Raw genomic sequence first — 12,378 nt, 5'->3', positions numbered from 1 at the left:
GAGAAATGATCAGGTGTGCCGCTGACGATTATCTGGTTCCACCCGATTAGTCCTCTAAGTAATCAGCGTGAGTAACAGATGGAACAATTACATTCTCTTCCACTAGAGGGCAGTACAACTACCAGCTCTAATTAAATGAGTTGCCAGCTGGCAGTAAAACAATCGGACCTGGGTCCTGGAGAAAACTCAGACGCAGATGAAGGTCCTAGCATGAGTAGTGGTCAGAAGAAATTAAAACAGTTACACTGGGGACAAACCGAGCCAGTACCACTGTACCTGGTGTGCAGGGAAAAGCTATCAATATACTTTCTTTGACATTTTTGTTGGTGGTGTGATTTTTCTAATGCAAAATGTGTGTTGTGGCTCCCAAAGGTTGGGAATCAGTGGTAAATACATAAAATGCAGTAAATAACTTTAGAGAGGTGCACAGAGATTTCAATGTTTGAAGATGCTAACAATGTCAAACAAAGCTTTCATCCAATAATTCAGTAATTCATCAGTAATTTGAAGGTTATTGATCGATCAGTGAACAGATCAGGTTCTGATTGAGAAACTCAGAGTGAGGACCTCAGAGTTTTCAGCTTTAGAAACATTTAATTCTATCAGAGGATCCATCCGCTCAAACATAATGCTCAGTGGTGTCATCATGCTCGTCAACATCCAATGGCGTCTCCATGGATACGACCTGTTTGTTACCTGTGGGCAGAGTGGAGAAATCAGGACGGTGCTGATGTGATCAAAGTGTTTATGTGAGAATCTGCCTGAGTTTGTACCTGAGCTCCTGCTGCAGCAGATGGACAGGAGCAGGATGGTGCAGATGCAGTATGGGCAGAAGGCCAACAGGTGGCAGATGACTCTGATCCAAGACACAGAGGGAGAAGAAGGGGAGGAAGAGTTGGTGAGAGGAGGAAGAGTGGACAGAGAAAGACTGGCCTCAGAAACTGGAGGTGGAGGGACGGACTTTCTGAGAGTAGTTATAGGAGACCCTGCAGAAGACATAATGAAACAGGTTAATGAGTGAGCTCAGCAGGTCAGGTCAGGTCTTTAAACAGGGAGTTTCGTCAGTGTTCTGACCTCGGACCCTCAGAAAGCTCTGAGGAGATGATCCAAATGTGTTAGAAGCGCACCAGTAGAGACCTTCATCAGAGTGCCTGACATTAGGGATAACGTGTTCTGCTTTAGACCCAAGGAGACGTCCATTCATGAAGAAAAAAGATGGAAGTGTTTCACCAGTCTTCTTCTTGCATTGCAGAGTAACATCACTTCCTGGTCTTACAGGAAGTGCAGGGATCTCCAGGATCACACCTTTTTCTGAATAGCAGGTAAACAGAGACAGACTTCCACCATCAGATTGGAGTCACACAGAGACAGAGACACAGCTGGAACATCTCACTGTACCTGAAACACTGATGGACACTTCATCGCTCTGCTGTCCAGATGAGCTTTCACACCAGAAGGTTCCACCGTAGGACGAGTTACGATCCAAAACGCACAAACTTCCACTCATCTCAGCTGCTCCACAGTCCACAGTGGGTCCTCCACTGGTCCTCTTCACTGTCCAACCATCAACTGTCTGTCCATCATCAACACAACTCAGAGACACTGAAGAAGATGCACTGAAGAACTGCTGAAGGTTTGGACTGACTGACAGAGACACTGGAGGACAGACAGATAATCACCACCAAAGAGGAGAGGACCAGCATCACAATGACTGTGATCAAAAAACCAGGGTACATCATGGACAGGTTGACAGTCCATAACGGAGACATCATTGCAGACAATTTATGACTGTCAGTTAATCTAACAAGACTCAAACTCTTGACCTTCGTGGTGTTTGGTAATGATGCCAAACCTCCACCACCATGCCAACTGTCAGAATACCATGCTGCAATATTTTGATATTCAATATTCATTTTAGGTCTTAGTGTGTGTATTAGTTAGTGCTGTATAAGTCAGGGTGCTGGAAAGGAGAGTCCGTCCACTAGTCGAGCCCGTTGCTATGGATCATTAGATCCTCATAAAAGCGTTACAAGTCCTTGGTCCGCATAGCTGGCAATAAGTGGAACTCATTCCCAGTTTGTGTTGGACTCTGATTCTGTTCATTGGTTTGGGCATCTGACAAGGATGCCTCGAGAGCATCTCCTGGGTGAGGTGTTCCTGGCATGTCCACATCTCACCCACTTTACTACTGTTTTCATTGTATCTCCTGCCACTTGGTGTGATTTTCTGAAAACATGAAATTTCATTTCATCTATATGCTGATGATTGCCAGCTTTATCTATCTGTCAATCACTCTGATAGCTCATCGATTGGACTCCTGCTTGATCGTCTTAGCAAAGTTAAATCATGGATGGCTCAAAATGTTTTTACATTTTTATGAACAAAAAGTGGAAGCAATGGCCACATAAATGGGGCGGTGAAATCTTCATTCTCTCACGTCAGATCGAAGCTAAAGCCTTTTCTGTCCAGGCATGAACTTGGAAACTGTCATCCATGCTCTGTCACCTCAGGCTTTGAATACTGCGACTCCCTTTTAATGGGGGTTGGCCATGTGTCAATAAAAATAACCTCTGTGGCTATAAATGTTTCGACAGTTAGTATTAAAGGCTATAAAAACATAAAATCTTTAAATCATCAATTATAACTGTCAAAAATGTGTATGGGTCATCAGCATAAGAGTGGAAGAGCCTTGTTTAAGAACTTTTTCTAATAACACTTTTAAAGACCATTAAAAATTAAAAATCAGTACAATCAGTACATAGTTTTGAGGCACAGGCAGATTTTAAAGGACCACACATGCCTCTGACACATCGTCAGATATTCATATTCTGAGTTTGAGTCAAAGCTAAATGTAAATAAAATAACTTAATTTTTTCTTTGGCTGTCTTTTGCAATTATTGTGCAAATGTATTCTAAATCAGCAAAAAATCAGTCTGCAGGAAATTGTTCTCTCAGTTTGTGGAGCACAACTTAGCTGCGACATTAACTCTTAGTCCTGTTAGCTAACTAGTATTCATGCCAAAAAGAAAAGTTATTTCTTCAGTAACTGAACGAAACTTGAAGTTTAAATGTCTAATAGCTTAATTATTTTAAAGAATAAAGATAAAACTTATAAAGGCCAAACAAAAACAGATTTGATGAAGCCGCACTTCCATCTACTCACCTGCAGAAACAGTCGGTGCAGACAGCAGCAGCACACACACACCTGTAACAGGAGGTCAGAGGTCACTGAGGGTTACAGGTCACAGAGCATCAGAGGTCAGTGACTGACACAGCCTGAGTATATCATGGTGAAGAACAGTTCCTGTTCCATCAGTGAAATACAGTAAAGAGAGACGACTGAGCTGATTGTAACAGCTGTCTGCTGTTATTCTGTAATCCTGAGAAGCATCACAGCAGACAGCTGTTCTGTGGACACAAACATCTACAGACAGCTCAGAGTAAAACAATGGGCCCAGTTCCTGTGTGCACACACACACAAACAGGAGTCCTACCTTCAGCTCTTACTAGAACTATGAAAAAGAGTCAGTACAGTCCAAAAGCACCAGTCACAGATGTTCTACCTTTAGGAAGTGACAGGATGTAAATGATGGTCACTAAGTGTGAGACAGCGTCCTCGTCCTGTCATGATAAAATACTCCCACACGGACTGAAAACATCAGCTGGGTCATGTTATCCACATAAACTCTGACATTACATCCTTTATGATGACTGACTGGCTCTGAATCACATATTTGGATCAAGCAGCTGCTGGAAACAGGACGATGTGACAGTCAGAGGTCAAAGGTCAGACTCTGCTGCAGTGAGAGTGAAAGAATGAAGGTGGGACTCACCGAGCAGGAGCAGAGAGGCAGCTGCAGCCTTCATGCTGTCTGGATGCTGACTGACTGTGTCAGACGCCTTCAGCTTCCTTTCATCACTTCCCTTTGATCCCATTGGGTATCCCCGTGTGCTGTTGGTGGAGCCTCACAGTACTGCATGTATCAGAGAGTTTGGCAAAGGCTGGATAATTGCAGAGGTTTGTTTTCAGCCTGACAGGAACACAAACCTGACTCTGTGACTCTTTGTGTGTTTGCTCAGTGTCAATGTTTTCTTTTTTTATTTATTTTAATCACTTTATATTGTTATACTCTTGGTTTTCCCCATTTTATGATGATTTTCATGAATAAATGCTTGTCACAGAGTTCCTCAGGGTTCTGTGTTGGGAACAGTACCTTTTCACATTGTACATACTTCCTTCAGGCAGCATTATTAGAAAACACTGCATTTGTTCATTGCTATGCAGATGATACCCAGCTTTACTGATCCAAAAGCCAGATGACACAAATCCACTAGTTCATTATACAAACATTTCCTAAAGACATAAAGACCTGGTTTGTGATTCATTTCTTTCTTAATAAATTCATAAAATATTAAAAAGTCATCATTATCTGAAACTGTTCAAAGGTTCCTGATCAACAGTTCCTGTTGCACTTTCAGATCCTCTCTCTGCTCACAGGAGAATCAAACCACTGAAGGAGATGACTGACCTTTGACCTCTGACACCTCTCAGCATGTTTGCTCTGCTCCTTATAAATGAGCGTCTTATAATAAGATGATATAATAAAATATGTCATTATAATAATGTCAGATGTTTGTGTTGTTGAAGTTAAAGCTCCAGTTATAGACCATGAGAGCAGAAGTGTTGTGTTCAGGTATGACGGAGCTGTTTTCATAAGATTTAAATAGAAGTGAGCGTCCAGCCAATGAGATTAGTTCTGCTCTGTGTGCTCTCTCCTGGTTGGTCTGTGGATGTTTCAATGCGGTTGCTATTACAGGTCATTTTAGTGTGTTATGAGTGCAGTTTCCTGATGATGTTCCCCTTTAGTCCTGTGCAGCTCGTCTCAATCACACGTTTTTGATGTTTGAATCTTTTATTGTGGTTGGATCCAGTTAAAGCACAAAGACATCACAGAAACAAACAGCTGTGAATATAAATTAGTCAGATTCATGTTTTTACACTTTGATTCAATACTTCAGAAATCAATTTGACAGCTTATTGATTGATCAGTGAACAGAGTTTACAGCTTTGGACACTTTCAGATTCCTCAGAGGATCTATCAGCTTAGAAGACGTGCTCAGTGGTGACATCAGCAACAATGTCATCATACTCCGCGTCACGCAGGGGCGTCTCCATGGAGACAGCATGTTTGTTACCTGTGGGCAGAGTGGAGAAATCAGGACGGTGTTGATGTGATCAAAGTGTTTATGTGAGAATCTGCTTGAGTTTGTACCTGAGCTCCTGCTGCAGCAGATGGACAGGAGCAGGATGGTGCAGATGCAGTACGGGCAGAAGGCCAACAGGTGGCAGATGACTCTGATCCAAGACACAGAGGGAGAAGAAGGAAGAGGAGGAGGAGGAGGGGAGGAAGAATTGTTTGGAAGAAGCAAAGTGGAAAGGGAGGAATTGGTCTCAGAAGAGACGGATGTTTTAAGAGATGTTATAGGAGACCCTGCAGGAGAAATGATGAAACAGGTAAATGAGTTAGCTGAGCAGGCCAGGTCTTTAAACAGGAAGTGATGCCATTGTACTGACCTCTGACCCTCAGAAAGCTCTGAGGAGATTCTCCAAACGTATCAGTAGCACACCAGTAGAGACCTTCATCAGAGTACTGGGCTCTTCTGATGTTGTACTCGGATGTAGATCCAGGTCCAACCAGACGTCCATTCATGAAGAAATAAGATGGAACTGTTTCACCGTTCTTCTTCTTGCATTGTAGAATGACACCAGTTCCTGGTCTCACAGGAAGTACAGGGATCTCCATGATCACACCTTTTTCTGAATAACAATAAAACAGAGTAATGTTTGAGACACAGCTCCACCATCAGAGCAGAGTCACACAGAGACAGAGACACAGCTGGAACATCTCACTTTCTGTACTGGACACGCTGATGGTAACTTCATCACTTTTCTCTCCAGATAAGCTTTCACACCAGAAGTTTCCACTGTAGGACGAGTTACGATCCAGAAGACACAAACTGTCAATCATCACAAAGTCTTCAGCTGCTCCACAGTCCTCAGTGAGTCCTCCTCTGGTCCTCCTCACCGTCCATCCATCAACGTCCTGTCCATCCTCATCATCAACGCAGCCCAAAGACACAGATGTGGGTCCACTGAAGAACTGCTGAAAGTTAGGACTGGCAGACAGATAGACTGGAGGACAGAAAGAGGAAATTGTTAGAACAAAGGTCGCCAGCAACACATGGAGTTACAACTGTAAAGGAGGAGAAAGCAGATTCAGGGTGGGCATTAATCATGAGACCTTCAGGACCAGAAACCAGGACTAGAATCCTGATGGGGCCCAAGCCAACCTCTGCTAATAAAATACAAAAATATGAAAAGTCTGCTTAAGAGTCCAATTTCAGATCCTTGGGCAATAGGACTCATGTGGACATAGTGCTTTGATTGGGAGAAACATTTTAACAGAATCAATGTCTTTACCTGAATAATTTAACATGCATTAAAACATTCATCAAAAGTGGTTTCCTTCTTGACAACCTCACTCTTTCTAAAACCCACCGTCAAAATAAAAATAACATTGCTTCAGATTTTATTCATGATTTTTTTAAGCAAAACTGAGTTTCTGTTACTTGTTTTAAAAGTAAAATGGAAAGCAGCGCCTTTAGCTTTCAGGCCCCCGAGTGGTCGGGAAACACGAAGGTGCTCCCAGACCAGCCGAGATATAGAATCTCTGCAGCATGTCCTTGGTCTTCCCTGAGACCTCTTTCAGTGGGACATGCCCGAAACACCTAGCTCCAGTAGGCTTCTTTAACAGATTCAACTGGTTAATTTGACATGGAGGAATAGCAGCTCTACTGGATGGATGAATAGCAGATTGCAGATAGCAGACTCCTCATCCTATGGCTAACTCTGACAGCCACACCTTGGAGAAAACTCATTTCCGTCGTTTGCATCCACAATCTTATTCTTTCGGTCAAAGCCAGAGTTTGTGAGAATGGGTGAGGGTGGGGATGCAGATCGACTGATAAATCAACGAATCAATAATTCATACAGGAAAGTTGAATGAAAAAAGGATTTTCTTTATTTTTGTGTCTGAGAATTTTATGTTTATGTTTCATGTACAGTACAATTCAGGAACTGTCACTATGTGTCTTTTGCAATGTGATATTTTTATAAAGTATCTTGAAAAGTATTTGATATATGAAGTTAAAAATCATTATATAAGGTCCGTGTTATGTGACATGGGATGACTGACCGTCCTTTTCACAATTATTACTGTTTATGTCATAATAAAAGACCCGTGCCTGCGTAAAATTATTAACAAAATGTTTGCTTATTTTAATCATCTCTGTCTTAACACTGTTGATATTTATAAATTTGGACTTTTTCCTACGAACCATTTATTATACGTACATCATAATACAAAAAGTAAAAGCGAGGATGTTTTATGCTTAACCCTTATTACCAAAAATATCAGATTATATTGTGAATAAGGGTGGATGTGTTGTTCTTTAATGCATCTGTGAACCATCCTGATACGTGGAAACAAGGGTGATGACAGACAGACTTAGTGTAAGTCTGTGACTACAGGGTCAATGAGGGACCTCTTTAAAGGGCTTTCCTTAAGATTAAGACCAGCGTCAAGCAATTCGATTATTTTAAAGACTGTAAGGCAGTAAAAATGTATTAATGGAAAAATTACAGCTGGTGGAGAACATTGTGCATAAGGCCATATTTAAAAAGATAACTATATATATATATATATATATATATATATATATATATATATATATATATATATATATTTATAACTTATATGACGAACTGGAATTTTAGGGCACTTCCAAAAGAATGAATAACTCTGTAAAAATAAGTAAACATGTAACTGTATTGTCCAGTAGAGTGGGATTACTACTGTTAGACAAACCTTTAGAAGTAAGTATTGGCTCAGTGTATATAAAACGCACTCTGTTCTGTCACAGAGACCCGGAATGACTGCAGACTGTCTCTGCACCTGAAATCATAAATAGAAACTTAGAAAAGACTCACCTGCAGAAACAGTCAGTGCAGACAGCAGCAGCACACACACACCTGCAACAGGAGGGCAGAGGTCACTAAAGGTCAGAGGTCACTGAGGGTCAGAGGTCAATGAAAGCTCAGTTAGGGTTCAGAAATGATGCTGTTTTAGGATGTTTATGTTCCTCGACTGAAGGAAAACCAGAACCAAGAACCTCATCCCGACTCTGAGCAGAACAGGTACATGATCTGAGCTCATGTACCTGCAGGCTGCAGATACTCAGGTGATACATCAGTGGAAGTTACCCTGATGCACTCATGCAGACGTGCTGTCTGAGCGCGTGTTGGATGAAGCTGTAAGGAATACATGTTCACTCACCCCGGAGCAGACAGACGGACGCAGTCTTCATGTCTGAGTGACGACTGAGAGTCTGAAGCCTGAGCAGCAGAGAGGCTTTCAGCTTCATCACTTCCCTGTTACACATTCAACACGTCCCTCTGCTCCAACACTTTCACTACCCGTCTGACTGAGCTCAGTCAAAATGCGCCTGTTACTGCAGAAATCAGTCATCAAGTGAAGAATCCCTCTGTTACACCAACATCACAAGTTCATTATTAAATGATCTTTTTTCCATGTAATCCTGCATCTTAATCACAACAAGTGACCTCCTCCTGGTGTGTGGGTACAGATCCTGTTCTGCCAAACGGAGACATTATTTCACTCTTAGCTCAGAGATCAATTCAATTCAGCTTTATTTACACAGCACCAAATCACAACAACAGTCACCTCAAGGCACTTTATATTGTAAGGTAGCTCCTACAATAATACATACAGAGAAAAACCAAACAATCATATGACCCCCTATGAGCAGCACTTTGGTGACAGTGGGAAGAAAAAACTCAATTTTAACAGGAAGAAACTTCCAGCAGAACCAGACTCAGGGAGGGGCGGCCACGACCGGTTGGGGTGAGATCACATTTTAAAGTGTCCATCATAAAACATGCTGACAGCATTTAAGTCACAGATCTGAAAGAAACCTACAAAACAGCAGCATATCCATGTGTCCTCACCTGTGCTTCATCATAGTCACAGTCAGAGAGAACGACAGGATCACTGAATCAGCAGAAATGTCTGCAAACTCACCTTAATCACTCCAGAACCTTTCCACCTTTAACTTCACCATCGCCCTGAACTGGGCTGGAACATTAAAGGAGATAAAATAAAAACCTACAATAACCTGGTTGCATTCAGGTGAAGACCCCTAAAGGTGCTTCTCAAACTCTGTAGAAGCACCTTTAGATTTTTGGCCATGTTGTTTGCAGGAACATTGCAGCTCTATGAGCGCCCTCATCAGGTCACCCCACAGATTTCAGATGGATCCATCTAAAACTTTCACCTTCTTCTGGTGTTTTCTGCTTTTGTTGATCTGGATGTCTGCTCTGGGTCACTGTTGGACTGGCAGGTTAGCTGAAGGTTTGTAGTATTTGGACATGTTCAGATATTCGGTGTGGATTTAAATATATGTCCATTTGCTCTGCAGTGTCAGATTTTGGTCCTGCACAGTGCTGCGACTCTCAGTTTGTATTTTTATCCTGCACGTCTCTACATGATGCTCCTGAAACTGTTTCTGTTTCTTTTCCTGCTTCATCTTTTTCCTTAAAAGGTGTCGGGATGGCGAGCCGTGACTTATGATGGGAAGTGATGAACTTTCAGTCTGTGTTGGTCGGGTCTGATTTAGAGGCGGTCATTGACTGACTTTAGCATTAGCTGTAGCATCGTTTCGGTAAGCTGCGCATAAAGTCTTCTTCCAAATGTTCTCTGTGGGGTTCGGGTCTGTGGTGGTGAATCTCCCTGACCCACACTTTCACAGTTGGAGTGTGATGAAGCCTGGTGATGGCATCTTGGAATAGCCTGGACCACCAGAAAAGCAGAAATCCTCACATGGAACAAAACATTCATGTATTCAGGTGATCAGCTGACCTGCTTAAGAAATGAAAAGCCACTCACTGCATCAGTTAGGGTTATATATATACATATATATATATATATATATAACCCCAACTGATGCTTTTCATTTCATTGAATCCAGGTGTGACTGTTTGGGCCAATGAGTGTACCTCTGGTTTGCTAACTTTGAGTTCTTCCACTAAAACCATGGTTTGGCTTCTGATTCAGAGTCTGAGTTTGACTCAGAGGTTGATGTTTACTGACTTCCACAGCTGCATACGTGCATGTGGTCAGAGAAGGCCAGGGTTTGGTGATGGCCTGTAAGTTTGGCACACCTTTCCTTTGGAGGCTCTTCTCCTCAGATCATTTGAGCTCAGCCAGGCTGGATGGACACCATCAGTATACATCTTTGACTCTCAGATATCTGCAGGAACAGGTCCAGATTATAGGGGGACCATCCAGGACTCTTACTGAATTTTTCTGGAAGTCTCTCCTGTGTTTCATGGTCTCACTGATATGGTCTCACAACACCTGTGCAGCAAGTGTTTGACTCTGAGGATGGTATTAGTGAAGTCACAGTGGCTCAGTCATGCTTCTTTGGGAATTGTGCCAAAGTCAGACCTGGAGTTCAGGACTTAGCTGTCATGACTTAGGAGTGCTTCAGGTGTCCTTTGGAGAGGATTGGCTTCCAGCTGGTGACACCGCCATAAAGGTCTGGTTGGAGGGGTTGGAGGGGTGCTGCACTGATGGTGATGTTCTCCCAGGGTTCACAGGCTGATGACTTGGAGAGTCCAGCCTGATCCTAGTGTGCCTGCTTGTGATCTTGTTTTTAAATGGAGCCATCTAAGAGGTTGAGGTTGGGGGTGACACTCTATGAGCAGGGGTGATTTTAGCCCATTTTTGGGGGTGCTTCAGCGCCCTTTCTGCCAGATCGATGGTGGCTGAGACGCAGCGGAGCGGAGGTGGAAGTGCCTGCCTTAAAACAGGACATATTACCTGCATATAACCTTCAGTTACTCTTTATAAATTTAGGTAGGAGTCAGACCATGTTTCTTTTTAGCTGAAAAACATTACACCCAGGTAACCTGCAGTGTTGGAAACGTGTTTTCCGACGATGTTTGCTACCCTACAATCCGTCCTACTCTGTAGTAAAATCAGCTACATTTCATTTTCCTGTGAAATGTATACAGCATATTTAAAATCTAAAACTTAAAATTGTCCGTAGCCTGCTGTTGTTACCACTGTCCTGTTTGAAATGCAATGAGAGAAGCTGCTTATTTTGTCATATGTGCCGATATCAAACCCAGGAGCCACATTCAGGTAAAAGTGTAAAATCAAATGATCCGTCAATAAAGGATAATGTTGGATCAGTGTTTCAATATTTATATCTTTTATTAGATGTACATGTGGTTTGGTTATTTGCCTTTTGGTTGAAAGTACACTGAGAGAGGACTTTTTTTCATTAGTGATCTTAATAGTATTTTTTTTCATATTAATGTAATTTTTTCATCCAACTGAATACAATCTATTTGTGTATGATTGTCAGTCCAAAGAGGGAGAGAGGAAAGAGGGGAACGTGAGGAGAAAGTACAAGGTCAGGAAGAACCAGGTAAGAAAACAGACAGGGAAACGTGACAGGCAAAGCAGAAACTGGTAAACTGCTTGAGAGACTTGACCACCAAAATGAGATAGACAGATTTTCCAACCTCAAGGTGAGGCGACATAGGTTAAAATAAAATAAAAAATCTGCAGAGCCGTAGTAGTATCTGCAGTAAAGCTCTTTTTATACATTGTACCATCGGCAAAGTTGCCTCCATTTTTATAATGTTTTTATTAATATTTTGTACATTTGTACATTTCAAGGACTCTATTTTTGGAGTGTATTTTTATATATCTGTATTATATTATACATACACATTAAAGGTGAATCTCTGTCCAAAAACTTCACTCAGTTTACTTCCTACTCACTATGATCATCATTCATCATTTTCCCCAGTAATTAAGGTTAGGATATGTATTTTTTAATTCCAATCCATTCTTCGTTTGCAGCATCTAAATAAGCTTTATCAGATTTGATGGTTTTGTTACAGACTTTAGTGTTTTGCTTTTCTTTCACAACTGTGGGGATTAAATTGTGTTAAAATGTACAAAAGAGTGATGTCATGTGTTAGGTTTATATTATTGATTGTCATTTATGCTTAGAAATATATAATCATTTGTACATTGAAAGAATGTCTCATCCTAGGAGGTCTGTAACAACTCTGCGCAGCATGAAGAGGGGAGTGTGTTCACTCCTCTTCAGAGTGTTCTGGCATAGATCACACACCTCCCAGGGTCATGAGAGAGGTCGTATCCTGACTTGCTGATATATGGTATAGTAAACACATGTATATCTGGTTAGGTGTAAGAGCCT

At 41.8% G+C, this 12,378-nt stretch overlaps 2 protein-coding genes across 2 annotated transcripts; both read right to left on the bottom strand.

The window, feature by feature from the left end:
• Positions 1 to 619: 619 nt before the first annotated feature.
• LOC109199626 (uncharacterized) lies at positions 620 to 3,936 on the bottom strand. Its single transcript, XM_019354961.1, has 6 exons — positions 3,834 to 3,936; positions 3,164 to 3,205; positions 1,399 to 1,656; positions 1,075 to 1,311; positions 774 to 986; positions 620 to 696 (listed from the first exon to the last, which is right to left on the bottom strand). The coding sequence occupies exons 1-6, from the start codon at positions 3,934 to 3,936 to the stop codon at positions 620 to 622; spliced, it is 930 nt and encodes a 309-aa protein (XP_019210506.1).
• Positions 3,937 to 5,524: 1,588 nt separating this feature from the next.
• LOC109199625 (high affinity immunoglobulin gamma Fc receptor I) lies at positions 5,525 to 8,087 on the bottom strand. The gene is made up of 4 exons (XM_019354960.1): positions 8,051 to 8,087; positions 5,912 to 6,193; positions 5,572 to 5,818; positions 5,525 to 5,528 (listed from the first exon to the last, which is right to left on the bottom strand). Exons 2-4 carry the CDS (start codon positions 6,027 to 6,029, stop codon positions 5,525 to 5,527), a joined length of 369 nt encoding a protein of 122 aa, XP_019210505.1. The 5' UTR covers positions 6,030 to 6,193; positions 8,051 to 8,087.
• Positions 8,088 to 12,378: the final 4,291 nt, after the last annotated feature.

The sequence above is a fragment of the Oreochromis niloticus genome, unplaced genomic scaffold (genome assembly GCF_001858045.2).
Source record: "Oreochromis niloticus isolate F11D_XX unplaced genomic scaffold, O_niloticus_UMD_NMBU tig00000678_pilon, whole genome shotgun sequence".
NCBI lineage: Eukaryota > Metazoa > Chordata > Actinopteri > Cichliformes > Cichlidae > Oreochromis > Oreochromis niloticus.
Note: the sequence above shows the minus strand (reverse complement) of the source record. Positions and strands in the feature narration are given on the sequence as shown.